Source organism: Mesoplodon densirostris, chromosome 18, assembly GCF_025265405.1.
Source record: "Mesoplodon densirostris isolate mMesDen1 chromosome 18, mMesDen1 primary haplotype, whole genome shotgun sequence".
In the NCBI taxonomy this organism is placed as follows: domain Eukaryota; kingdom Metazoa; phylum Chordata; class Mammalia; order Artiodactyla; family Ziphiidae; genus Mesoplodon; species Mesoplodon densirostris.
Genome location: NC_082678.1, coordinates 5,667,952 through 5,695,774, shown reverse-complemented (window position 1 = coordinate 5,695,774; position 27,823 = coordinate 5,667,952). Strand labels below are relative to the sequence as shown.

At 53.7% G+C, this 27,823-nt stretch overlaps 2 protein-coding genes across 2 annotated transcripts; both read right to left on the bottom strand.

Moving 5' to 3' along the window:
• Positions 1-41: 41 nt before the first annotated feature.
• On the bottom strand, positions 42-12,623 carry IGFBP4 (insulin like growth factor binding protein 4). Its single transcript, XM_060082936.1, has 4 exons — positions 12,033-12,623; positions 4,640-4,797; positions 3,740-3,874; positions 42-1,255 (listed from the first exon to the last, which is right to left on the bottom strand). Exons 1-4 carry the CDS (start codon positions 12,379-12,381, stop codon positions 1,121-1,123), a joined length of 777 nt encoding a protein of 258 aa, XP_059938919.1. The 5' UTR covers positions 12,382-12,623; the 3' UTR covers positions 42-1,120.
• A 10,356-nt stretch (positions 12,624-22,979) lies between these two features.
• LOC132478497 (beta-1,4-galactosyltransferase 7-like) lies at positions 22,980-24,085 on the bottom strand. The gene has a single exon (XM_060081670.1). The coding sequence runs from the start codon at positions 24,007-24,009 to the stop codon at positions 23,026-23,028; it is 984 nt and encodes a 327-aa protein (XP_059937653.1). The 5' UTR covers positions 24,010-24,085; the 3' UTR covers positions 22,980-23,025.
• Positions 24,086-27,823: the final 3,738 nt, after the last annotated feature.

Genomic DNA, 27,823 nt, shown 5'->3' with positions numbered 1-27,823 from the left:
ATTGTCTACGTTTTTTTTGGTTTTGTTCTGTTTTGTTAAAAAAAAAAAAAAAAAAAAAAAAAAAAAAAAAAGACAAGACATCATGGCCAACTGGTAGGTTCCTAAGTCTCTTTCCATCCAGTCAAGCCAGAAAATGCCCAGTGGGTAGGGAAGTATCGGGGAGGAAGGTCCAGGGAAGGAGGTGTGGGGAGGAAGGCAGAGCCACAGTGAGCCACTGAAGGAGGGAGTCGTCCTGGGGACTTCCTGGCTGTGACCACAAGTGGGGGAGGAAGCAGGACCCCAGGTAAGCCCCTCACCTCCCGGCATGTGATTTCCTTTCTCCATCAGGCACATGCAGTCCAGCTGTGCATTCCTTCCTCCTCCCCTGACTGCTCAGAGATGGGCCCCACCTCCCCAGCCCTCTGTCCTGCAGGCCTTCCGCTGACCTCTTCCCTCCCCCAAAGCAGGGTCTCAGTTGCCAGGCAACCAAGCTAAGGTGCGCTTGTCCCTGCAGGTCCTTCCCCCTGGAGGGACCTGGGGAGGAAGTAAAGGGGAGCCTGGCAGACTTTAGCTTTGGAATTGGGTCTCAGTCGGTCTCCTAACCACTGAGTCATCTGCTACCCCACACTTTCCCTATGGCCTCCACCCTCTGACTAGTTTGAGGGGAGGGACAACGGTCAAGGTACATGTCTATTTTCCTCCCCTCATTATGGGACTGGGACTTTTCTTCTCCTACAGACTTGTGCTCACCTTATAGGAGGTGGCCTCACATGTCTAAATCAGAGGGAGTCAAAATAAGAGCCCGCAGGGCTGAAAACTAGAGCTGACATGTAGTATGTGGTCAAGAAGTGTTTATAGACGGCTGAAGGGCTGAATGAATCCAGGATCAATTTGGAAACATACCAGGGCTCTCTCAGGCTATCTAAGCCCAAAGAAGGACATCCCTAGGCTTCGGCTCACCCCAAGGGCACACCCACGCTCATAAACACACACGCACACACGCATACACACAAACACACCCCAAGGGAAACTTCTGGGCCAGAAGCAGGGCCAGGACTCAGACCCAGGCTCCAGGTCAGCTCTGCAGCCTCCAGGGGAGGGGGCAGCAGGGGGCAGTGAGCCCCCCGCCTGCTGACAGGGCTCACTCGCGGAAGCTGTCAGCCAGCTGGTGGCAGTCCAGCTCCCCCTTCGGCTCCAGGCCCCCCGGAAGCTTCACTCCCGTCTTCCGGTCCACACACCAGCACTTGCCGCGCTGCCCATCCAGGGCCGGGTGGCACTGCCAAGACAAGGGTGTGAGAGGTCAGATCTCAGGCAGCCGGCCCCGATCCCAGCCCAGCCCCCAAGTCAGACAGTGGCTCCAAGATGGACTCTTGAGGGCAGAGGCTTTCTTGAACATGAGTCCTCTGAGCTCAATGGAGTAAAGTTGGCCAAGAAGGAAAGGTCCAGACAGTTTTGGTCCAGAAGGTCCAGAAGGCAGGGTCCTGAGGAAGTTCTGCAGCCTACCTGGAGGGGAGACTGGATCCATGGAGTTGAAAGGTGCAGGTGGACTTAAAAGGCTAGGGTTCAGGTTGGAGAAGCTTTTAATTTGTGTTCTGATTGTGTTTTAGTTTGGGTCCTGATTGTGTTGGGACTTTAAGAATAGGATTATGGTTAAGATTGTGATTATCCACATTGAAGTTAGGGTAGGATCAGCATAAGAGTTGCAGTTGAACTGGGGATTATGACTAAAACTTGAATGGGGTGAGGCTTAGAGCCCAGGTCAGAAATGGAATTGGGATAGAGATAGAGGTCAAGGTCAGAACAATTAAAGCAGTTGGGCTAAAGTTTGGGTCGGGATTAGACGGGGGAGGAGGAAGAGTAGGGGGTAAAGGTGTATTTCAGAGTCAGGATTAGAGTTGGAGTGAAGGTTGTCTCAAGGGTCAGAAATGGCCTGAAGATAAAGGGTCAAGTGTCAGAATTTTCAGTGGGATAAAAACTGGGGGGAAGGAAACACATAAACGTGTATAACACAAAGAGTAAACCCTAACGTAAACTATGGACTTTAGTTAATAACTAATAATCAATTTTAGTTCCTCAATTGTAACAAATGTACCACACTCACGTTAATAGGAGAGACTGGGGGTGGGAAAGTAGATGGGAACCCTGTACTTCCTGCTCAGTTTTTCTGTAAACTTAAAACTGCTCTAAAAAATAAAGTCTATTGGGCCTCCCTGGTGGCGCAGTGGTTAAGAGTCCGCCTGCCGATGCAGGGGATACGGGTTCGTGCCCCGGTCTGGGAGGATCCCATATGCCGCGGAGCGGCTGGGCCCGTGAGCCATGGCCGCTGGGCCTGCGCATCCGGAGCCTGTGCTCCGCAACGGGAGAGGCCACAACAGTGAGAGGCCCGCATACTGCAAAAAGAAAAAAAATAAATAAATTTTTTAAAAAAATAAATAAATAAAGTCTATTGATTTTTTTAAAGGGGTCGGGGGGGTAGTTTTTAAAAATTGGGACAAGGAGGAATTCCCTGGCGGTCCAGTGATTAGGTCTCTGCTTTCACTGCCGGAGGGCCCAGGTTGGGGAACTGAGATCCCACAAGCCACATGGCACGGTCAAAAAAAAGGAAAAAGAAAAATTGGGACAAGGATAAAATTGGTATTGGGATAAAGGCTGGAGAGAGGTTTGGCGTAGGTTTGGCGGGGAGACCCTTGTGGTCCTCCTCCATTGCACACCTCTTCATAACCTCCTCATGCCATCCTGGGGTGTGCAGACTCGGGGGCAGCCTTTCTCCTCCTAGCTAGGCCTCTTCTGGCTGAGTGGTGGTCCACCTTGTGGATTCATCTGTAGAGCACAGAATGGGAGGACGTGTGTACCTACACCCACAAGGGCTGGAGGAGATCCAGGCCACACCCAGCACGAGGGACCCCACCCAGTGTCCTGCCCAGATATGCCACTCTTCCGAATGAGCCCGACTGAGACAGGCCAGAGATGGGGCTGGAGCAGGCCAATCCCAAGCGTCCTGGGGGCTTGTCAGAGGAGCCCACGTTCCAAGGGCGTAAGGAGGTACAGAGGTTTCTGCATTCCTGTCTTGTCTCCTGCCCTCTCCTTCCTCTGCCGCACCCAAAGTTCCCGTCTCCAGCTGTCAGGTCTGGCTTCGCCTCCAGTCTGGCTGAACCCCCGGTGGCTGGGCAGCTCAGCTTGCGGGAAGGGGAAGGCTGAGTTTCCTCCTCAACTCTTCAAGACCTAGCCCCTCCATTCCCAGATGAAACCTCAGACATCAGGAGTTCCCTGGCAGTCCAGTGGTTAGGACTTCACGCTTTCACTGCGAGGGCGTGGGCTCGATCCCTGGCCAGGAAACTAAGATCCCACAAGCCACACGTGGAAACCTCAGACATCCAGGGACAAAGGAGAGCTCACAGGAATGGAGGAAGGGGAGTGAGAGAGGGTTGGGAGGCAGAGGTTGGCAGGAGTGCCAGGTCTGCATCACAGATGGTGACCACAGAGGTCATAGAAATAAGCCTGGACGGGGAGGCAGGGTCACTGGTCTGCCTTTAACTCGCTCTGTGACTTCGGGCCGGCCTCTACCCCTCCCTGGGCCTCAGTCTCCTCATCTGCAAAATGAGTGAGTGGGCAAAATGAGTTGAGGTCCTGAGGCTGAGGGAGGGTTTGGGGAGGGTCCAAGGGGTTAGGTTTGGGTTGAGGAGCTCCCCCCTTCCCGAGACCTCCATCCTGGACATCCTGGAGCTGAGGCCGGGCCAAGTCGGCGGAGATGGAGACCCACCTGCTTGGGGTGGAAGTTGCCGTTGCGGTCGCAGTTGGGGATGGGGATGACGTAGAGGTCCTCGTGGGTGCGGCTCTGTGAGGCGGCCAGCCGCTCCAGGGCCCGGTGCAGCTCACTCTGGCAGGAGCCCTGGGGCTGGAGGAGGGGGAGAAGGAAACTGCTCAGCAGAAGGGAGAGAGGCAGGAGGACCGGGGCTGGGGGTCCAATCAGGACTGCAGGCTCTGAAAGGAGGGTTAAGGCCTGGAAGCTGAGCGGGGCCCAACAAGGTAAAAGGAGGAGCTCGGGCTCAGGGGACACTGGCGGGCAGAACAGAGGGACATTGAAGAGAGGATCTTGAGCCAAAGGGCTTCTAAAAAGGAGGGGTATGATGTGAAGGGAAATTGTGGGGAAAGGAAATCTACGGTGAAGGACAGGAAGGGGATGATTTCTAAACAGGAGTGATGGATGAAATCATGTAATTCACAACTTGTAAGACCCAGGCATGGATCCATCAGAAACACCCATCAGAAAGGACATTAGCCAGACCCTGGAGCAGGGTCCCAAGGCTCCCTGCTATGGCCAGCATGAACCCTTTAGCTACTGAGAAGCTCTGGGGTGGGGAATCCCTGGGAAGGGCCAAGAACCATCAGGAGGCTTGGGGCCACTGCTGTTCACCCACCAGTACCCAAGTGTCTCAGCATTTAACAATAACTTGAGCTGTCCCAATGTCCAGAACTGGTGAGCAGGAAAGGAATTTCAAGAAGAGGAGTGAGGACTTTCTGGGTCCTGATGATGCACACTAGGTGCATCTTGCACACAGCAGACACGTAAAGAATGTTTGCTGAATGGTCATTGTCCAGATCTGGTGATGGTGGTGGTGTGTGTGCCTATGCACATGCACATTTGGTCAGAGGTCCTCACCACAGGCCGGGCTTCCTCCCGAGGGACCCCGATGACCTTCATCTTGCCCCCACTGGTGCTCCGGTCTCGAATTTTGGCGAAGTGCTTCTGCAGGCACCTGCGGTCATGGGCGCTGCAGGGGCTGAAGCTGTTATTGGGGTGATCACCCTCGTCCTTGTCTGCAATCAGGCCAAGATGGGGAAAGGTCAGCGATGGGAAAGGACAAGGCAGCACAGCAACCCAGCCTCCCACCTGCTTTCTCCTTCTTAGGGATTCTCCAGCCTGGCACTGGGGAAGAGCAGGGGGTCTGGGGGGGTGCGAAGAAATGAAAGCAGCACGCCGGTTTCTTCCCCACTCCCCAGGATCTCCTCAGGAAAATATTCCTCTTGAAGTCCTTGATTTGTCCCTCACTCCACCCAGTCCAGCCCTCAGATGAGTCACCAGCTGCAGCTGCCCAGACAGCAGGAGGGTCCCCTGGGCCCTGCAGGGAGGTCTCAAGCAGGCAGGGGGCCCCACACCGAATCTCATCCCCCTGACATTCATCTCTTCCTACCATCCCCCTCTCAGTCTGCTCTTTCTTCCTCTCTCCTTTCCTGCTCTTTTCGGCATCTGGCTGAGCCAGCCAGGGGATCCCCAGGGTTGTCGGCTCTGCTGACCCTCTTCCAAATGGCCAGAATCAAAGTTTCCATGAGTGATGAGAAATCTGGCCCCAAAACTCTCTCCATTGGCTGCACAGGAGAAGTGGGAGTGGGTGTGTATGCCTGCATGTGAAAGAGTGTGTGTGTGTGTGTGTGTGCGCGCGCGTGTCTGAGACACTGTGTGGCCCCAGGACCAAGAGAACACCCTCACACATCCCTTCAGACCCCCCACCCCAAAGTCTCCCATCCTTACATTTCAGACCCCATCCAAAGTGCACATCTGTGGCCCAGAGCCAGGGCACTGGGGACGTGGAGATGGGGGTGGTGAGGCTGAACCGCCACGCTTTCCCTGGGCTCTCCTAAAAAGGCTCTACCCGAACTCAAGAAAAACCCCATCCAGAAGTCCCAGAATTGTAACCACTGCTCCTCCATCCAGGCAGCCAAAACCAGAACACAGGGCTGAGCTGGAGAAAGAGGTCGCAAGATCCCTCTGCAAATCAGAGCCACCTCTGAAATGCTCGGGTTTGGCAACTTGCTGCCGGCCTGAGTGCAGAGCCCCTGCCAGCATTCCAGATGTTGGCAGCAGGACAGAAGGTTACATCTGGTTTGCGTCAGGGTTTTTTTTTCCTGAGGAGTTAGCAGGTTCCTCCATGCATGGCCGCGGTCCTAGAGCTGCCTCTGGGTTAAATGGTATTTTTCTGCCGAGCCAAAGTTAGTTGGGGGGTTAGTTCTCTTTTTATTCTCCTAGTTCTGGGGGTCCGGGGGGAAGCACGTGGATAAAGGGAAACCAGGCAAGGAGGAATCTAGACCCCCAGAAAGTCTTTGTCAAGATTCCACACCAAAGGTTATTTATAAAATTCAGTCACCGAGGATGGGAAGAGGTTTTGTCACTGATGCAGGGCTGGCTTAGAAAAAAGCAACAGAGGGAAGGAATAAATGGAGCAGATAGATATAATCTCTCCTTCTGCATATTTAACATCCCAAGAAGAACAGTCTGGAGGGGACTTCCGTCCCAAAACATCAAGTTCCCGAAGGTCAACCAAGGAGAAGCCACTACAGCAAAGATTTCCCAGCTGGTGTGGGCAGCAAAAGAAGGAGCAGATCAAGTTCAGAAGACCAGGATTGTGCAAAGGGGGCCGTAGGAAGATAGACCCCAAGCCCCCAGGCAGGAACCAGAGAGAAGACCTGAGATCGAAGCTCTTCCCTGAAGACCTTCCCAAGGAAACTTCTGGTTAAGAAGGCCCAGGCTGGCCAGCGACCACCCCCCGCCATCACCGCGTCCGCCTTGCCCAAAGCCCCAGGACTAGTGGATGGGGTCACAGCACTGCAGGTGTGTAGGCTGGAGCTGGGGATTGGAGAGAAAGGAAATAGAAGACCTCAGAGAATTGAGAGATTTGTCTTGGAACCACAGAAGCGGAGCGAGCTTGGAACAAAGGGGCCACCATTCTACCTGGAAAGGCTGGAAGGGTCCCAGGGGCTCATTTGACACAACCCATGACACTACCTTGAGGGCCCCCTTCAACCGGAAAGGTTTTCTCGTTCTTCGAGTTTGCTTTCTTTTCATGACCATAAAGGAAAGCACGGCTGTGCACAGTGACACTTGTCCCTCTTGGTAAGTGGCCAGATGTTCTTAGGTTCCCTAGGAAGAGTTTTCTAATGCACGGGGCTGCCTCAGGAGGTAGAGTTCTGCCCTGGAGGCGTGGCACGTCAGGGTGGCAGAGGTCTCAAGGACCCGGAGAGATCTGCCGTAGAAATTCGACTACTTTCCAACATTGTGTTTCTATGAGTCAAGTTCACAAAAACACTCAGGGGAGTGATTTTTTTTTTTTAACATCTTTATTGGAGTCTAATTGCTTTACAATGGTGTGTTAGTTTCTGCTCTATAACAAAGTGAATCAGTTGTACATAAACATATATCGCCCTATCTCCTCCCTCTTGCGTCTCCCTCCCACCCTCCCTATCCCACCCCTCTAGGTGGACACAAAGCACCGAGCTGATCTCCCTGTGCTACACGGGGGATTATTCAAGGATATTTGGAATGATTATCCCTTAATTTAGGAAGTGCCATGAAGGAGGACAACTGGGTCCCCTCACTGAACCCCGGGGACGCGCGGGGCATAGGGCGAGCTTGGAAACATAGCTCATGTTCTTGTATCCGCAGGGCTCCCGTCACATGGGGCACTATCAGCAGGCAGCCTGCCTGGCCTCCCCCACCTTGGTTTCTCCACCACCCGGCACACGTAGCCGCAGCTTGTGTCTCAGCTTGAGAGTAGGACACGGCAGACAGGGGGAGCGGCTCCGCACTGCCTCTCTCAGGGGCAGGGGTACAAAGACCACGTCCCTATCTGCCAGCTCAGACACAGGCTGGGACTCAAGGATCACACACATACACAAACAATCACGTGTCCAGGCACACACGGGTCCACGCGTGCACACCCACATGCACCCAGGCGCCCTGACCCTGCCCTGGCCAGAGCACACTGACTGTGCCCCTGTTGTTGACTTTCCACTTAATCTGTAACTTCTTCTTGCCCAGGCTTGTCTAACTGGCAGACTGAGACCCCACCCCAGGATCCACCCTAGGCACTAGGCTTGAGAGGGTGAGGGTCATAGCCTTGAGTCTCTAAAGAAACGTTCACCTTCCCGTGTCTAAAAGTGGCTAAATTCTTGCTACTTCCCCGCTCATGCAGGATGTCCATCTTTCTCGTGCTCCACACCCAGGTGGTGGTGCCCTCTGGAAAAACCGCAATCCCGGTGGGTTCCCCTCTGGGTGGGAGCCGAGTCAAACCTGCCCGCCCCCCACCAAAGGTCGCACCTCCCGACATCCGAAAGGCTTGTTTGGGAGGCGGGGCTTCCGAGGTAGGCCAGGTCACCTCCTCTTGCCCCGCTGGAGCTAAGCCAACGACATCCAGCCACAGGGGAAACCTTGGTCTTTGCTCCAGCCACAGAGGAAGGGCGGGCACCCAGAGAAAGAAGAGGTTTCACAGCTTTGGCACCGATGGCTGCAAAGTTCATGGTCAAAGCTAGAAGATTTCCTCTTTCCTGCTGCCTGATTTCATCCTCATGGTTTCCCTTCACCTCCAGCCCCCACTCCCCTCAAGACGCCCAGGGTGAGGCTGTGAGGTAGGTGGGCCCAGCCAACCAGACACAGTCTGGAGGGTCACCCACCTGCCCTACAACAAAGGCCTTTTCCTTCTTCGCCTGCATTCTGGCTGGAGAAGCCAAGACCACCCATGCTGGGTACCAGGCCTTTCTTTGAGGTCTGGCTCAAGGGGTGTCCCCCTCACCCTTGGGCCATGCTGCGGGCCTCAGACTGAAGAGTCAGAGAAGTACAGCTGGCCCTTCCACCCTACCCCCTCTACCCCTCTGCATGTCCCCCCAGCTTTGCTCACTTGCCCTACTGTCCCCCAGAGCCCCAGCATCAGAGGAGAAGTTAAGCTTCAACTTAAATCCATTCGGTTTCCTCTTCATCACCATCCTCATCACTGCTCCCTTACTCCATGCCAGATGCCCCCACACTGCAAGATAGGTCCCACTGTCCCCCCTTTTTACAGATGAGGAAGTGAAGCAGTCTGGCTAGAGGAAAGGAGAAGAACTTATCTCTGCAGCTCCTATGTCTTTAAATGGAAAGACTCCTGATACCCGAGGCACCAATAATTCTGGCTTTGCCAAAACTAAAGAAAAAATGTTAAGCAGCCATGCTCCCCCTTCCCCCCTCCCCCAAGGCACAGAATTTCTGGGAAGGCCCTGTTCCCATGACATGACTGGATTCCCAGTACTGAAGTAGGGGGGACAATATTTGCTGTGTTGACTAAAAATTAACCCAGCCTGCATGTTCCCTAACCCTGTCCCAGAGGGACCCAGAGCACAGTTTAGGATCTCCCCAGTCCAAACGCTAATCTTCCCACTGTCCACTCCCCCAGATTCCACAAGTCGAGGGTCAGTACACTGAATCAGGATTGTGGACTTCTGACACACGTGTCCCACCCCGCCCCCACCTCTGGTGGCCTGAGCTGTGTTAATCCACAACCTTTTCTGGCTTGGAAAGCTGGGACAGGGGGTCACGGCAGAGGGCACAGGAGAGGGGGGTAGCCGGGAGAGGGATGGGGGAGACATGCCCCAGGAGCAAAGAGTGGGCCTCTGGACCATAGCAGGCCAAGGGAGGGGGCACGCTGAGTGACTGCCCTCCCCAGTCACCTGCTGAAGCTCAGCCCCAAGAGGAAAAGGCAGGAAGAAGAGCCTGATTGACCTCTCTGCCAAACTATTCCCCAGGCAAGAAGGCCCTTGGGCTTCCCTGGTGGCGCAGTGGTTGAGAGTCCGCCTGCCGATGCAGGGGACGCGGGTTCGTGCCCCGGTCCAGGAAGATCCCACATGCTGCAGAGCGGCTGGGCCCGTGAGCCATGGCCGCTGAGCCTGCGCGTCTGGAGCCTGTGCTCTGCAACAGGAGAGCCCACAACAGTGAGAGGCCCGCGTACAGCAAAAAAAAAAAGAAGACCCAAGCTTTGGGACGCAGGAGGGACAGTAGCCTATCGACAGTGGAAGGCTCAGGAGGACAGCGGGGAGAGGGGCCGAGCCCTGGCCGCCTCGTCTCACCAGACACCCTGCAGGGCTACGGCACAACTCTAGGAGGCGCCTTTCACGCAGTGCAGTGTGGCCGGGCCGTGGCAGGGGTACTTCTGGGATGACTGGGAGGTAAGAGGGCATGGACACAGCTTGCTGAATAGGTACCTAGTTTCCCCAGGGCCCCCCCAGACCTCCCCTTTCCCTCTCCCGATATCTGCCTGCACTGCAAGGGTGGAAGCCAAGGCAAGGAGACCTTGGGCCCTGTAATCCAAAAGGGGCCTAAAGCTGCCTTTCGAGGCTGGTGTACACGATGTTCACAGGACACTCACAAACTGCTCACGGCATGCCTCCCCAAAGCTCCTAGGGGAGCAGTTTCTTCCACTTCAGGATGGGGTGTTCCTACCCAGCCAGGGAAGAAGGGGTTCCCGAGACCCACTGAGGGCTCTTCTGTCCCCCGTTCAAGTTGGTGACAGAGGAGGAGCTCACCAGCCATCCTAATCTGGTGCCAGATACCCGCTGGCCGGCAGAGGGTGGAGATACGAAGCAAAAGGAACCCGTTATACCCGGGGAGCCCAAGGGCTCAGCCCTCACTCCCAGTCTGGTCCTGTACCAGTACCCCTCCTCTCCCACTAGCACTGGCATCTCTGCCCCAGGATCAGCGACTGACACCCCCAGAACCCCCCCACCCCCGCTTCCCAGATGTGCCGGGTGCCAGGCTGGCATTTTCCTAGAATGTTTTCTGCTGACCTATCTCTCGCTGCCCAGGGGCAGGAGGAGCAGAGAGGCCCGAGGCCCAGACCCCTGGGGTCCACCTCCTTCCTGTTTTCCCTGCATCCTGCTCTCCTCTGGCTAACAAGCTGCAGAGGATTGAGGAAGTGGAGCGGTCTGGGACCCAGGGCAGGAAGCTTGGGGCCGGAGTCCCAGCATCCGGACTGCAACAATGGAAGCTTCAAGCACCAGGAAAAGAGACAGAAACAGACAGAGGCACAGGGAGAGCAAAACAGAGTCGGAGAGGGAACAAGAAACAGAGGCAGAGGTAGAGAAAGGCAGACAGAGAGATTCTGAAAGCAACAGAGAAAGACAGGAACAAAGACAGAAAGAGAAACGGTGACAGAGTCAAGAGAATGAGCAACGGAAAGAGCCTGAGATGAAAGTGAGCAAAGCAGGGCAACAAAAACAGGAAAAAGAATAGGATAAAGAGAAAGAAACTGATAACGGTCAGGAGATATTGCGGAAAGGAGAATCTGAGAATGTTGTTAGTGAAACTAGAGGTTGAGAGACACAGCAGGGAAGAACAAAAGAATAAGAGAAAGAAGGAGAGAGACAGAAAGACTACAAGGGAGAAACTGAAAGTCTCACTGAGAAATAGAAAGGAAGTGTAAGAATGAGTTTAGGGCAAGAGACCTTCTAAACCTCTCTCTCCCTTTCTCTCTCTCTCTCTCCCCCCACCCCATCCCTCCCCTCTCTACTGCCTGTCCCGTTAGGGTTTCTGCAGCTCTGGGCTGGGAGCCAAGACTTGCTTCTCTTCTGCCACCTCAAATGGCACCTGCCAGGAGAAAGGAGCAGGGTGCCTGTGTACCAGGGCAGGAGGAGGTGCCCAGGCCTGCCAGAGAGACCCCTGTCTTCCCAATACCTCTCAAAAAGCTAGGTGAGCCGGCCTGGGGCTTTGAGGAAGGGCCACTCTGATGCCCCTCACCACCAAAGCCACTCTAATTTACATGTCCCACTCCACCCCACCTCAATGTCAAAAGCCCGAGCCCTGGCTTCTCAGACCCCTGGGGCCTCCACTTGTGTCCAGGGTGAGGGGAGGTCCCTGGATCAGGAACAGAAAGCCTCCACTGCCACCAACCCCATCCTCCAGGTATCTGGCCCTAGACTGCTCACTTGCAGGCTGTGGGCTGGACCAGGTCACTTAATTTTCCACTCTTGCTCCAGCAGCCAGGACTACCCTTGAGACGTCTCTTCCCAAATAGGCACCCTTGAGATGGAGGGGTGGGACAGAGTCCTCTTTGATGGTGGCAACAGGCTGCTAGGGACTTGAGAGCAGTTTCCTTGGCTGACCCTGTCCCGTGCCAGTCGGGCCCTGCCACATACCTGCCTTCTGCTCAGCTCACAGGGGATTTTCAAGAGTCTTTCGGGCCAGCCCGAATGGGGAAGGGGCTTCTGGGAGGGGAGGACCCCAGGGAGGGCGTGCAAGGGATGGGGCACCTTACCAGAGGGCTGCAGGCTTTCCTGGATAGCCTCGATCTCTGCCAGTTCCATACACACGCCTTGCCCGTGCACCAGCGTGTGCAGGGGCTTCTCCACGCCCCGGGGCGGGTAGCAGCGCAGGCCGGAGCCGCAGCGGGGGGTATACACCCCGCAGGGCATCCCCTTGCCCAGGGCGCAAGTGGCGCAACAGCCGCAGCCCGGCTCTCGCACCAGCTCCTCGCAGCCCACGGGGGGGCGGCAGCGCGCCAGCTTCTCCTCGGAGCAGGGCGGGCAGTGGATGGCTTCGTCGCCCAGGCTCGGCCCGGGCCCGGCGGCCAGCAGCAGCGCGGCCACGAGGCACAGGGGCAGCATGACCGGGCGAGGACGGGGCACGGGCGGACAGCGGGGGACACAGAGGCAGCGCCCGGCGCGCCTGGAGGACCCGACCCAGAGGGCGCGGCGACACGGGGCGGCTCCGCTGGCGGACAAGGACGAAGCCGAGGAAGTTAGCAAGCGGGCCGGAGGGGAGCGAGCCTGGCGCTGCGCCGCATCCTCGGCCCGGCCCAGGCGGCTGGCTGTAGGGGGCAGGGGGCTGAGCTGCTGCCCGGGACCGGCTCCCCCGGACTTTATACCGGCCCCTGGCCACACCCCCAGCGCCTTCCCGGGGGGGGGAAATGGTGGGAGGAATGGGGGGGAGGGGAGGAATGGGGGGAGGGGACGGGGGCGCCCAGGGAGAGGGAGAAGGAGAGGCGGCGGTTAGGGGGAGGGGGCGCCGTCCTAAGTCGTCGCTGCTGTCGCTGCTGCCGCCGCCGCCGCTACTACATCTGAAAGTCCTTTTCTGCCGCAGGAGAAAGCGGCGCAGTTTGGAAGCCACGGCAGGCGCCGAGAGCGCTTCTGAACCGGAGCCCGGGAGGGCAGCGAAGGGCGAACGAAAGCGAAGGGGCGGCTCCGTGGCCCCCTCCCCCGACCTTGGAGGATTCTCCCCGGACCCCACTGAGATGGCCCCGCAGTCCCCCCGCACTGAGAGCGCGGCGACCTCCTAGCCCGGACTCCCAGCTCCGGGGATTCAGTCTCCCTGGCCAGAGTCCTTCCCACCCCACTCCAGTGCTTCCAGTCTCAGCCGCTAGAGCCCAAGTCTGGTGAGGAGGGGAAAGGGGGCCCAGAAGGGCCTAATGGCCCTAAGAGGTTGATAGGCTGTCTCCCCACTCGCCCCTTCCAACCTGCCCCTGCCCCCAATCTCCCCAGGGTTCATTTGGGCCCCTGTCCCCTCTGCCTTACACAGGATGGCATCCACAGAACTCGCACCCGGAGAGGGAGGTGCCAAGACGCTTGCTCCTTCCTGGGTGTTTGCTTCTACTGCCCAGACCCACTCCCAGAGGGATATAAGCTGAGGCAATATATATTGTGGCAATATATATTGCCACTCTCAAGCGCAAATTGCGCATTGCACAACTCCAGGGGGCGCCATTTCCCTGGTAGTCATTGTAGACTTGTATAGCTGTTGTGACTGTTTTCCAGCAGATGGCACTCAAGGGTTTTGAGAAAGGGGTGCCTTTTTCTAATTCACCTAGCAGTGCTATTTGGGCTAGTGTCGGGGTGGCTAGGCCCTCTGTGAGATCCTGTTGGTGCCTATATCCCCTACCCTTTGCCTCAGTCTTGCTGGGATTGGGAGGGATTCTAGAGTAGCATGTGGAGAAGGGACTCCTCTCCTAGGTGGTCTCTCAGGTCCCCCCAGGGTTTACCCATCCTCCCTCACAAAACTTTCTGCTATCCTGGAGCTGATTTCAGGGTAAGGGCGCCTGTCCAGGCATACCTGGTGACCTACTGTGGATTTTTTTGGCTTGGCCTAGAAAGCTGCAGGGCAGCCAAGCTGAAGTGCAGATCAGAGACCATCTTCCTGCTTCCTCTCCCAGGGCAGGGGTTTTTCAATCTCACAGGGATTGGGCCCTCTCCTACTTTCTGCAAGTACAGACTGTCCAGGTTGAGAGGAGAAAGAGGGGCTAGAAGCTGGACCTGCGGGGGCAGAACCAAAAGTTGCAAACTGACGGCACCTACTGGCAGCCATAAGGACTGCAGACGGGCTGGAGAGTCACGGCCGAGGACAAGATTCTGGGATTCTCTCCGCGCCATCTCACGGACTGCTGGGGTCTCTTCTGCCCCCATCTGCCTTGGAGAAGGGTAAAGAGAACCAGGATCCTCAAGTCCCTGGGGGAAGCCTGGCCTGTCCCTGATTCAGAAAACTGCCCCCAGCCCCCTCCCCATCCTTCGCCATCACTGGACCCAGTTCTGCCACAAACTTATGGTGTGAACTTGGACACCAGCCTTTGGAGCTCGAATGTCCCTAACTGCAGTGGAGGTAGGTCATCTCCACCTAGCCTAGCTTTTGAAGCTCTTGTGAGAATAAAATGGGACCAGGAAGAATAGTTCTGATCCCAATGCCAGACTTGTCTTCTAGACCGCAGACCTGGGAGGGATAAAGGTACTGGGACATGGAGGAAGGAGGGCAGAGCTGGCGATGAAGCATGAATGCGGGTGAGTGCAGGAAATCTGGACAGGTTTCCAGGTGAGACAGATGCCCAAACTCCTACCCCAGCAGCCCCCCCAATCCATCCTCGGGCTCACCCCCATCACCATCTAGGATAATTCCTGGGAGGCAGGAAAATGAACACGAGGAGGCCTCCCCACCATTCATGCAACCCACCTTTACTGAGCACCTGTTGTGTGCAGGCTTTGTGCTACATCCAGGGGATCCAGACACGGCCGAGACCACTGTCCGCCCTCAGGGAGCTTACTGCCTAGTGAGGGGAGACAGACATATGAATAAAATAAGTGCAGGTGCCCTGGAGGTGTTTATAGGGGGCAGGGTGGGCCAGAGGCACAAATGGTCAGTTCGACATCCAGGGCGTGGAAAGACTTCATGGAGGAGGTGACCCTTGAGCCAACGGTCTTCCATGCTAGAGGAGCAAACACAGGTATAGCATCAGGCTAACCTGGATTCTATCCCAGTTTTGCCACCAAGGTCACCGGGGAACCTGAAACAAGTTACTCTCTGAGCTTCACTGAGCTTCACTTTTTTTTTTTCTTTTTTTTCTTTTTTTTAACATCTTTATTGGAGTATAATTGCTTTACAATGGTGTGTTAGTTTCTGCTTTATAACAAAGTGAATCAGCTATACATATACATATATCCCCATATCTCCTCCCTCTGGCATCTCCCTCCCACCCTCCCTATCCCACCCCTGTAGGTGGTCACAAAGCACTGAGCTGATCTCCCTGTGCTACACGGCTTCCCACTAGCTATCTATCTTACATTTGGTAGTGTATATAAGTCCATGTCACTGTCTCACTTCGTCCCAGCTTACCCTTCCCGCTCCCTGTGTCCTCAAGTCCATTCTCTACGTCTGTGTCTTTATTCCTGTCCTTACCTGGAAAATGGTAAGAAAGAAAGACGGGTGGGGAGGGAAGAGAGAGAAAGAAAGAGTGGCCCGTGCAGAACCCAGCAAACAGTAGGCACCAAATGTTTGCTCCCTCCTGTCCCTCCCTGGTGGAAACTAACTTCTCCACATGGCTGGAGATCCCCCGGTGGCAGGATCTATGTGTCCCCCACCAGACCAGAAGTTCCCAGTGGACTGGGTTTAGTATCTCCTCCTCCTCTGGCCTGCTGGTGTCTGGGAGAGGCTATATATAAAGGGCATGGGATTTGGAGTCACTGGACCTGGGTTCGAGTTGCAGCACAGCCACTTAAGAGCTTTGTTACACTAGAAACTAACATAACATTGTAAATTAACTGTACTTCAATTTAAAAAAAAAAGAGTTTTGTCGCTTTGGACACACACTTAAATGTCTTGAAGGGTCATTTCCATCCTCTGTTAAAAGAGAGAGAGAGGGCTTCCCTGGTGGCACAGTGGTTGAGAGTCCGCCTGCCGATGCAGGGGACACGGGTTTGTGCCCCGGTCTAGGAGGATCCCACATGCCGCGGAGCAGCTAGGCCCATGAGCCATGGCTGCTGAGCCTGCGCGTCCGGAGCCTGTGCTCCACAGCGAGAGAGGCCACAACAGTGAGAGGCCCGCGTACCGCAAAATAAATAAATAAATAAATGAGAGAGAGAGAGAGAGAGAGAGAGCTAATAACTGGGCTTGCCCCACAGGACGATTGCAAGAAAAAGTGAGATAATGGAAGAGAAAGGGCTTTGGAACCCGAGGAATGAGAAGCAGATGCTGCGTATTGGTTTTCTCCACCTGACTGCTGCCTATTTGACGACAGGGAGCCCCCCAGAGGCAGAAACCTGGTTCTCCTTCTCTGTGGTCTTCCCCAGCCCAGGGCTGTACAGGTAAAAGAAACTCTTCCTCCCCCTCAGCATCCCTGTCTGTCCCTCACCTCCTAGACACCCAGGGGGGCCAGGAAGATGCTCCTAATGGAGGGGTGAAAAGCCTCGCTCCCTTCAGCCTCTTCCACCCCACAGCCTCACTGGCTTGTTGCTTAGAAAGAGTCTCACTAGCTCCCTTGTTAGCTCAGTATCAAATGTCTACTGGGCTCCAGCTGGGCTTCTTAGATAATCAATAAGAAAAAGAGCTCTATTCCCAAGGGAAAGACACCGTCCTGTCCTCAGGGAACCCCCGATCTGATGGGCTTGCCCCAGGGAGCATCTCATAGGATGGAGAAGGCAAAATGTACATAATAACGAAGGGTAACATTTAATGAGCATGGACCATACACTGGACGTGTTCTAAGTGCTTCACTATGTCCCCTTCACAGCAACCTCATGAAGTAGTCACTATCATTATCCACTTTTTAGGCGGGAAAGTGAGGCACAGAGAGGTATGTAACTTACTCAAGGTCACACAACAAGTAAGTGGAAAATCAGGGATGTGAGCCCAGGCAGTCTGGCTCCAGGATCTGTATGATTAACCCTTATGGGTTTTTTGGGGGGGTTTTTTGTTTTGTTTTGTTTTGTTTTGTTTGCGGTACACGGGCCTCTCACTGTTGTGGCCTCTCCCATTGCGGAGCACAGGCTCCGGACGCGCAGGCTCAGCGGCCATGGCTCACGGGCCCAACCGCTCCACGGCACGCGGGATCCTCCCGGTCCGGGGCATGAACCCGCGTCCCCTGCATCGGCAGGCGGACTCTCAACCACTGCTCCACCAGGGAAGCCCCAAGAAAAAATTTTTTGTTTATTTTTTTAAAGAGCCCTAGCTCTCAAGTCATCCTGCCTGGACTGGATTTCTGGCAGTAGATTTAGAATAAGTTAGCACATCTCTCTGTGCCTGGGTGCCCTCATCTTTCATATTAATCACCCATCATGTTATATAGGGCGGCTATAGTGATTAAATGACTGAATCTGTGTAAAATGCTTACAATGATGCCTGCTCCTTATTAAGTGTCCAATGAGTGTTAGTTATTAGCCATGACCAGCCAGGTTAGTGAGGTGAAGAGCCTGAAACCAAAGCGCCTGCACTGAATTCTGGATTTGCCATTTCCTAGACCTGTGACTTTAGCCAAATGACATCCTCCCTCTTATCCTTAAATGCTCTCTGTTGTAAAAGAGGAATAACGCCAGCCCAGCCTGATAGAGAGCTGTGCGAGAACCTACAGAGACTATCTATGTAAAGCAGTCAGCGCAGTGCCCGGCACAGATACGTATTAGCCATGATGATGATTGATCACCATGGTAACCCTATAAACCCATTTTATAGATGGGGCTCCAGGTAGTCAAAAGACTGGATTAAGGTCTCATGGAACTAAACGTGATTTAAATCCTTTTGGGGGATGATAGAGTTCCACCTGGCACCCCCGCCACATCCCCTCTTTCACATGACCCCCATCCTCTTCTCTCCTAAAGCCTGTGTTCCTCCTACTCTCACCCCTCAGCCCTCACTGTTCCCAGAGGCTTGATATTTGGAGCCAGTAATCCTCAATATCTGTGCAGTCTGTTCCTCACCCCCACCCAGTCATGATGATCTAAAGAGCAGCAGAAGCTGGGCCCAAAGCTAGGGGAAAACCAGACAGCCAGTAATGGAGATGAGCTTTGCCCTCAGGTTGGGGTGCACAAGCTACAGGTCAGAGAGCTCTTGCAGTCAGAGCTAGGGGTTCAAATCCCAGCTGTGCCCTGATTAACGGTGCACTGTGGGCTTGTCTCTTCACCATGATGGTCCTCAGTTTCCTCATCTGTAAAATGGGGATGCCAGTCCCTAATTCACTCTGTAGGGCTATCAGGAGTATCAAATGAGGCTATCCATATAAGTGAAAGGACGTATATCCCAGAACACAAGTTACAAATTAGTAGCTCAATGTTTTGTCAAATCACACTGACATTCAGCCTCTACTCAGGCTCCCCCCACCTGCAAACAAACAAGCAAGTATGCATTAGGAGAGGGAGGGAAGGGCCTGGAGCCCAAAGGGATGCGATGGCCAGAGAGACAGATGGCTGCGGGTAGAGGTACACAGCACCACACCTCATCCTACTCCTCCCTTTCAGGGTCCCACCCTAATGCCCCCTGCAATTCTGACACCTATTCTGATGTGTGGGTTTTTCAACACCATCAAGACATCTACAACACTAGCTTGGTGTCCTACAATTTAACTCAATTCTCACTGTCTGCCTGGAGATGGCATCAGATCCCACAGGTTAAGGGCTCAGTCCTACAATACCGCCCCACCACCACCACCTTCAGATGCCAATCGCAAGCTCAGGTTGTCACCTGGGCTTCTGACTGACCAGCTGTATATAAGAAGTTCCAATGACCCCCCGCCTTGGGTTCGATTAATTTGTTGGGGCACCTCACAGAACTCAGAGAAACATTTTACTTACTAGATTACTGGTTTATTGTAAAAGGATATAACTCAGGAACAGCCAGATGGAAGAGAGACATAGGGCAAGATATGGGGAAAGGTGGGTGGAGCTTCTCCTACCCAGCCACTCTCTTAGCACTCTGAGTGTTCGCTGATGCAGGAGCTCTCCAAATCCCAACCTTTTGGGTTTTTATGGAGGCTTCATTACATGAGCATGATTGATTAAATCATTGGCCATTGGTGATTGAACTCAATCTCTGGCCCTTCTCTCCTCCGAGGTCAGGGTTGGGACCAAAATTTCTAACCCTCTGATAACTTTCTACTCCCATCAGGGCTCCTGGCTTGGCGCCATTGCCTTCCCCTACAAAAGCCCCTCACCCCAAATACATACACTCCCCTTCTGTGGTTCACCTCCACCCCTCCTGCCTCTCCTTCCACATATAGGATGGAATTAGGTCTCCTGGTCCCCCTGGCTGCCAGTGGTTTCCAGAACCCCCAGGACATCAGGGATACCCTGGCCATGAAGACTCCCAGGACCACCCTGGATACCTAGGGACTGGGACTGGTGGGCTCCCAGGAACCGCAGGGCAGCCCTGGCTGTCCAAGGCTGCCAGGCCCACATGGGCTCCCATGGAGGTCAGGGACCGGTGGGGACCCTCTGGGCAAGAGTTTCCTCCAGGCCAGACAAGTCAGCCAGGTCCACTCACCTTGGCCCCCAGTCTCCTCTATCCCGAGCCCTCCTGCAACTCCCTCAACACCCTTTTTAACTTCTTTCTGGGGACTGCGCACTTATCGCTGAGTTTTAGCCATCATTTTTCTAGTTGCCCTATTGCCATAAGTAGAATGTGAGTTACTGGACGTCGACAACTAGGCCTTTCTCTCCTCCTCTTTCCCCTGTTTCTTTACTTTCTCCCTCCCTCCTTTTCTTTAGCACCTCCCCTCCATCCTTCCCTACAGCCTTTCCCATAACAAATGCTGCTTACGTGTAAGACACTGTGTCCGACGCATCCCTGTGTGGTCTTAGACTGGCACATAATAGATGCTCAGGCATATCTACTGTTGGTTCCCTGACCCTCTACCCCACCTCCCCTCTCTCCCACCTAGCTCTCTCCCTTTGGGGGTCTTTCCCCAGGACGGAAGAGCTCATCTCATCCTGTGTCCTACCCACCTTCCCAGTACAGGGCCAGAAAGCAGAGGGAGGCTCCCTGGATGCTCTAGGTTTGTCCCATAGGCTTGGAGGGGCCTCCTGGAGCCCCAGGCCCATCTGGAACTGTCATCTATGCTCAGATGGATCTCCCTGAGAGGACAGGACAGAGGACCCCTCCTTCATGGCTGCTGTCCCCTCTTTCTCTCTTATTTCCTCTTCCTCCCTGAAGCAATGTTCTCAAATCTGCCTTTCAGATCTCACCATCCACTGTTAGAGATTGATTGGCTTTGAGGAGGCAGTGTATGTAGTAGAACATCAACGGTCTGGGAATTGTGTGATCTTGGACATCTCACTTCTCATATGTCAGTGAAGCCTGTGAAAGTATTTTTTTCCCCTCAGAATAAATGATTCCAGATGCTCCCTTCATCCTCTCTCCTCTCATTTGTTTGCTCAAAATTTGTCCTTTGCAATACCCTGCCGTTCCCCTCATTCCTTCATCTGCTCCACCTCTTTCCAAGTGGCGTCAGTGGACGCCCTCTTCCCTACTCCCAGTACCCCCATCACTACCCCCCAACACACACCTTCTGCATTCGGGTAGCCCCAAGAAAAAGAGGTAGGAGGGTGTCTACAGAGACCCCGTGGGACTGCCCTGCCTCTGCTTCCAGAGGAGAGACCTAACCTGAGTCCCACCTCTCTGCTGAGCGCACGTGAGGCATGTGGATACAGGAGCACCACACCTATGCACACCCCCACCTCACCCCATCCTTAGAGGTGCCCAGGTTCCATCCCTGGTCAGGGAACTAAGATCCTGCAAGCTGAGTGGTGAGGCCAAAAAAAAAAAAAAGTGATCTGGAAAGAACAGAATATCTGAGAGAACCGTAGGAGGAGGAGGGCTTGGGAATGAGATTGCTGGGCCTGCTGACTCTTTATCCACTTTCCAGTTAGGAGTAGGATTCATTCGCCCTAGTGGAGAATTCTTCCTCCTCCCCTTTTCACCTCATGGGGATGCAGACTTACTCAGGAAAAGTCTCTCCTGGGACACTTGCAGGTGACCCCTTCTGCCTCTTCTGGGTTTTCTTTCCTGCAACTCCCTCACTGGGGAGGGAGTCCAGGCCCAGATGCTCCAGGACAGTCCCAGTGTCCCCAGCGGCAGCCCAGCCAACATCAGTAATAGATACTGAGCTTTCCACGGAATCCCCGGAGGATGGAGCCAACTGTTGGTACAGTGGGCCCTAGCTTCCAGTGGGGGGCGCAAGCAGAGGCATTTCCCTTCACTTTAGTGTTTGACTTTGCCAGGCCAGCCCTCCAGAGTCCTGCGCTCCTGAAACAGGGGTTTTGCTGCTGGTATGCTGCCCCCAGGTGGACAATGATAGTACTGAGAGTACCGTTAGCGGAGAGCCTCCTGGGGAATAATGGGCATCGTACAAGGTGCTGAGGATTCCAAAGACGCAGGCAATCCCTGCCTTCAGAAGGGCTTGTGGTCTGAACACGGAGACCTGCAGGTAAACACACCATGGTCAGTGCTGCGTAATAGAGAGAAATGCCCTGGATGCCAAGAAAACAGAGAGGAGCCAGAGTGGTTAGGAAGAGCTTCAAGAGAGGAGACTTTGGATCTAAGTCTTGAAAGGTAAGTAAGAAATTCACAATCTTGAGGAAATCACCTAACCCCTCCAAGCCTCAGTTTTCTCAGTTTAAAAGGTTTTTGTAAAGATCGGGGGGGAAATTATGTAAAGTGCTTATTATAGTATCTAGTACATAACCGGCACTCAGAAATTTACATATATCTGATTTATTCTAAGGAACTGGCTCCGATTATGGGGGTTGACAAGTCTGCAATCTGTAGGGCAGACCGGCAGGCTGGAGACTCTTGCAGGATTTCTATGTTACAGTCTTGAGGCAGAATTCTTTCTGGGAAACCTCAGTTTTCTGCTCTTAGGGCCTTCAACTGATCCTATGAGGCCCACTGGAATTATAAAGGGTTAATCCTTTTATTTAAGGTCAACTGATTGTAGATCATGCTAATACATCTACAAAATACCTTCACAGCAATATCTAGACTAGAGTTTGACCAAACACCCGGATACCCTAGCCTAGCCAAGTTGACACAGAAAATTAACCATCACAGACATCATTCCAAGCAGAGGCTACTCCAGACAGGGACTATATTACATTTTCCCACTTGATTAGGCTTTTTGAAAAATCACTCTGTTAAACGAGTAAAACGTAAGTGTTTAAATAATACTAGGCTTGCATCTGATAAATAATTTATAGCACAATTTATAGAAATGTAAACTCCAGTGGGCTTGAGCTCTGGTGCAGCCCCAGGCTGGGCACTGGCAGGGGAAGGGAAGACAAAGATGCAGACATACCCTGATTTAAACCAACTCAATGCACAAAAAGTTATATTTGCAATCACACAGTGTTAAAACAAGAAGGGCTCCCCCCCTTAAACATCATTTGCCCAGGGTTTTTGTTGGTTCATTTTTTTTTTTTTGGCTTGCCATACTTGTTAAAAGTTTGAATTAGTTGGTATCATTTAAAAATTTACCAATTTCACTCAAGAATCCAGAATTCTACTTTCTTTTGAAAAATCAGAAGATCTGGCAACACCAGGCCCACACTCCTTCAGGGTGACAGCCAGCTAGAGCTGGTCTCCGCTGCTCCCTTTCTGTGGGGCTTGCACACTGGTCTCTGCAGTTTTAACCCTCCTGATGGCCCTTGCCACCCACATCAGTGGCCTGGCAGTCCAGGAGAAGGAACAAGATCTTGCAGATCTCAGCACACAAAGGAGGGTAGGGCAGGGCAAGCAGGAAGGCAGAGTGGAGAGTCTCACTTGGAAACCATGTCCCAGCCTCTCTCCATCACTGTTTATTGCTGGCAGTGTCCCAGGCACCCTGCGTGTGTCCTCTCCTGGCTCAAGCCTGCTTCTGGGGGCCGGGCTGCTGCAAACACGTAGCTTGCTGTCCACTGCTTCAGGCCACTCCACGTCCTATTGGAGCTGGGCCCAGGGCCTGAGGCTTTGTCCTGGGCTTGAGTAGCAGTATGGCCTGTAGGCACAGGCTTCCTTGCTGTCCAGCCAACTCAGCTGAATGTGCACCAGGGGGTGGCAGCCTTGTCACAGTCCAACATGATGTTGAGAACAGTACAGGGGGCCCCGCCCACAGACAGGGCTGTACGGGAGTCCACGCGGTACTTCACGGTGCTCAGGCCTCCCTCCCGGTCCACCCTGAACTGCTCCTGTTTTTGAGCCGCGATGCGCTTCTGGTCCCTCTTCCTCCAGGCTGGGTCATGCAGGTGGCGAAATGTCTTGTACCCAGTTGTGATTCCCGAGGGGCGGAAAAGCTGGAGCCCGGCTCCTTTGATGCGCCGGTAGAACTCGTCATCCTCACGGCCCCAGCCCCAGAAGCGGTTGGACATCCCGTTGCACAGCTGGTAGTGCTGCTTGGAAAGCAGCAGGATGCCACTGACGTAGGTCTTGTAGTGGTAGAGCGGGTGGAGCTCCGGGGAGGCCACGTGGAAGGGCCCGGTCTCTGGGAAGCCATAGTCCAGCTCCTCGTTGAGAGGGAGCAGGTCCACGTCGTGCATGGCGATGTAGTCTGTGCTGTTGCTGCTCTCCAGAAAGCCCGCGTTGATGAGTGCTGCCCGGTTGAACCTGAAATGGTCCACCTGGTTGAGCACATAGATGTGGTGCTGGATCTTCTTCCTGCTCAGGAAGCGGTGCATGTGGGGCACAAAGACCAGGAGCTCCTTGAAGCGTTCTCGAAAGGGCACCAGCACTGCCAGGCGGTGGGGGCCCCATGATTCATCTTGTTCCCAGTGCTCAGGGGGTGGCTCTGGTGGGCAGGCCCGGGATGGGCCCGGGGTCTCCTGTCCTTTTCCCCTGGCTGCCTGGGCCACGTCCCCAGAGCAGCTGAGCTGCAGCCAGAGCAGGGAGAGGAAGCCCAGTAAGAGACAGGCAACAAAGAGGTGGAAGACGGAGCATTTCCGGGGGAGGCCGCTGGGGATCAGCCTGGACCTGCCGTCCTCCCAGGGCAGCTGTGCCGTTTTCCTCCGGGAGGGGAACATCGTCGGGGGAGGCGGCGGCTCATGGGGCTCAAGCTCCCAGCCGGGCCGGCCCGGCCTCCCCGGCCTACGCGGCGCCTCCGCCTCCCGCCCCGCCCAAGCTGTTGGTTCATTTTTGTTCGTTTGGTTTTTTAATGTAAGGAGTGGATCATCATTTTCAAATGAAATCTTGCACAGAATCTTACACAGGACAGAGAAGATGAAAATGGAAATCAACTATACTTCAATAAAATTAAAAAAGAAAAAAAAAGATGAAAATGGAGCTTCTCTGGGTTGGAGAACTTGGGCCTCACCTCCTCTAACCAACCTCCCCATCCTCACCATCACCTTTCTAAGACTGAGGAAGGCATAGGCTTCAGTTTACAGGTGGGGAAACTGAGACCTAGAGGAGATGTGCCCAAGTCATGCAACTAGTGACAACACAGCTGAGCTAGGACTTCCCACCACCACACACTGTCCCTCAATTTGGTCCAAAGATTGAGTTTTTCTGCAGAGTCTTCACCACTGTGTTCAGTCAACTGCAAGGTCCCCCCGTATATTGAAAACCTCTCTATCTACGAAGCTCCCATTCTCACACAAACTTGTATAGTCAGGTATGCCATGCCTTCACTGAGGTGGGGAAAAGGGACAGCAGTGAGAAGGGTGTAGGGCATGGAGGAAAACACACACTTAGAAAGCCACATGGCAAAAGGTAATGAAACAGAGAATTACCCAGACCCATGATTACTGAGGGCAATCTTTTAAATTTTGTTTATTTAAGCTAACTTGTCACATTATAAAAATACTATGTCTATAATTTAAAATTTTTCACATAGGATAGAAGGGAAAACATGAAAAGTTTTCCTTTGCCTCCATATATTTACAGTTCCTTCCAGATGTTTTTCAATGCATACATAAACATTTCCCCAAATGGGATTATGCCTTACACACTATTCTATACCTCACGTTCTAAAACTTAACAATATATCTTGGTGATATTTCCATATCAGTACACCTAGATCACCTTCATTCTAGAGGAAAGAAACACTGCCCTTCCAAGGGGAGTTCCCAGCGGGAGGATGGAGACCCCTCCCCCACTGAGTGGAGAGACAGGAAACGCACAACACCCAGAAGAAATACTTATGAAAGGAACTCATCTGCATATGCAAATGTACCCCAAAGGTCTTAAGGGAGCCTCAGTAAAAGCAGATGGCCTGAGAAGATTCTCTGGAGACTCCTTGGAAGAGGGAAATTTTGAACTGGTTTTGGAAGAATGGACTTGTTAAAACGGACCAGGATTTGGGAGGAAGTTCTTGAAAAGAAGTAGCGCTCATAACTGCTAACATGTTTTGAGCACTTACTAATTTGCCAAGCAATGCACTAAGGGCTTTGACTGTGTTACCCCACCCTATGAGGAGGTACTCTCATCATCCCCACTTTAGATGAAGAGGTGGAGGTACAGTGAGCCTGAGTGACTCGCCCAAGGTCCTACACCCAGCAAATCAGGAATCTGACTCAGCTACTCAACTTCACACCCCTACAGGTGGGTGTAAAGATGGGGGCAAGGTCCAGAGTATCTAGTTTGGGCCCCTGCGGAATTGGGGCAAGGAGGGGTCGGGGGAGGATGAGGGTGATGGCAGCCCCCTCTCTCCTTGGAACTGACCCCCAATCCCTTCTTGCCTCCCAGGACTAGAGGCCAGCAGGCACCTAGAACTCTCTCTGTGTGGACGATGCCTCCCAGGCCACCTGTCCCAGACTCCCTTCTTTCCCCTCTCCCACCTCAAGTCCTGCAGGACCCTCTGTGATAGGCTCTGGAAAGGAGGAGGGGCTGAAAAAGAAATAGCTTGTGTCCCGAAGAGAAGCGCACCCCCGCTGCCCCACCCCACCACAAGACCATCCTGGGCTGGAGGACTGGAAGGTTGTCTTAGGTGCTTCCATATCTCATTTAGCTCTCTGTACCTCTGATAAAGGATAATGACATGGGGAAATTGAGGCTCAGGGAGATTTCTGACTCAGGCATGTATGACTCCAAATTCCTTTTGACTCCCCAGGTCTGCTTCAGGGCCTTTGGAACAAAGACCCACACAGTCAGGATCAGGCTAAACTGCAGGGATATTTAAAGCTGGGTACCAGAAAACAGGGCTGGAGCTGCTTATTAAATTCCCATCGCCTCATCCCCAGATGGGTCTTGCAGGGAATTGCAGGCCGGGATGAGCTACAAGGTGGAGGCCAAGAGGCAGAGGCTGGATTGCCATCCTTGGGGGAGGATGCCCACCTACCCTTACTACCTGGGGCCTCTGTGTTCCAAGAGGTAGAAGGCATGGCTGGTCTCTGTCAGGGTCACCCTCTGTCTTGGGGAAGCTGCAGAGAATGACAGGCTGGCCCCGGAGCCCAGGACCTGCTCAGCCTTCCAGATGGGCAGAAGCTACTGGATGTGGATGGGCTTCCCTACAACTGCTCTGAGACCCTGGTGGTCCTGTGCATTGAGGCTGCCTTTCTGTATCAGTACAGAGCAGGTGTTGAGCAGGGTGGAGCTGAAAACACTCAGAAACTGCTGGAGGCCCGGAGACCAAGAGGACAGGGACCAGAGCAATGCCAAAGCTCCATTCCTTTGGCTTTTCCGATTTCCCTAGTCCGTGGGCCACTTCCAGCATCCTTGACTTCCTGTCACAACACACCCCCTCCTCACTGGCCCTCCCTGGGGCTTTGCCAGCAGAGCGGGCGTTGGATACTCTGCAGTGATTTAACAATTGGTTGACCTGATTTCTCTTCGAAGGAAAAAAAAGAAGGATTAAATCCACAAATTGTCACGCCAACCTAATGAAAATCCCTGCTTCCTGATTCTGATACCGTTAGTCTACTATTCTAAACACCTTATGTTTATGTCCTGTAATCCTCATACCACTCTGAGGCAACCGTTATTTTTCTTCTCTTTTTTGAGAGGAGGAAAAGGAAACACCGAGAAGCCTGCCTCCATCAAGACCACACGACTGGCAAATTGCCGAGTCGGGATTGAAACTCGGGGAATAATGCTTGGAAGGAGGTGGTCCTGATGGGATTCGTAGTCACTCTGATGGTGCAGTTATTTTTTCTAGCATCTTGTAAGGGCAACGACTTTTTTTTTTTTTTTTGGGGGGGGGGTCATTTTAACCTTGTGGATTGAGGAGCACAGAAGAAACCCATTCAAACATTTAGACATCAGAGTAAACACTCCGGTCTTTGGCATTTCCTCGTCAAATCTGGACTGCAGGGCTCAGGGAATTTAAAACCGAGGAGAGCAAAAGTAACAAGTACGAGGGCATCCTGCTGGCCGTCTGAGGGAAAAGTTATGGTCTTAGAATGGCCCCTAAACCATCCTCAACTCCTGAGGTGGTGACTATAAATTATACCCTTTGATTGACCAGTCGCAGCCCGACGCCGCTCTTCCCCGGGGGCCTGGAATGCTGCTCTCTCTTCTGTGTGGCCTCTCTATGCCCTTCTATTATACGAAAACCCACCAACTATACGGCTTTTGTTTCTTTAAAAATAAATTTGGGGGACTTCCCTAGTGGCGCAGTGGTTAAGAATCTGCCTGCCAATGCAGGGAACATGGGTTCGAGCCCTGGTCCATGCGGGACGATCCCGCATGCCGCGGAGCAACTAAGCCCGTGCGCCACAACTACAGAGCCTGCGCTCTAGAGACCGCAACCCACAACTACTGAGCCCGGGTGCCACAACTACTGAAGCCCGCGCGCCTAGAGCTCGTGCTCTGCAACAAGAGAAGCCACCGCAGTGAGTAGCCTGCGCACTGCAACGAAGAGTAGCCCCGGCTCGCTGCAACCAGAGAAAGCCCATGCGT

Excerpts from the sequence above, each read along its gene's own strand:
- IGFBP4 (XM_060082936.1), bottom strand. The coding sequence starts at position 12,381 with ATGCTGCCCCTGTGCCTCGTGGCCGCGCTGCTGCTGGCCGCCGGGCCC. Across the intron at positions 3,875-4,639 it reads GGGAGGAAGCCCGGCCTGTG|CCCCAGGGCTCCTGCCAGAG; the intron begins GTGAGGACCTCT and ends CCCCTCCTCCAG. Across the intron at positions 1,256-3,739 it reads GCAACTTCCACCCCAAGCAG|TGCCACCCGGCCCTGGATGG; the intron begins GTGGGTCTCCAT and ends TTGTCTTGGCAG.
- LOC132478497 (XM_060081670.1), bottom strand. The coding sequence starts at position 24,009 with ATGTTCCCCTCCCGGAGGAAAACGGCACAGCTGCCCTGGGAGGACGGC.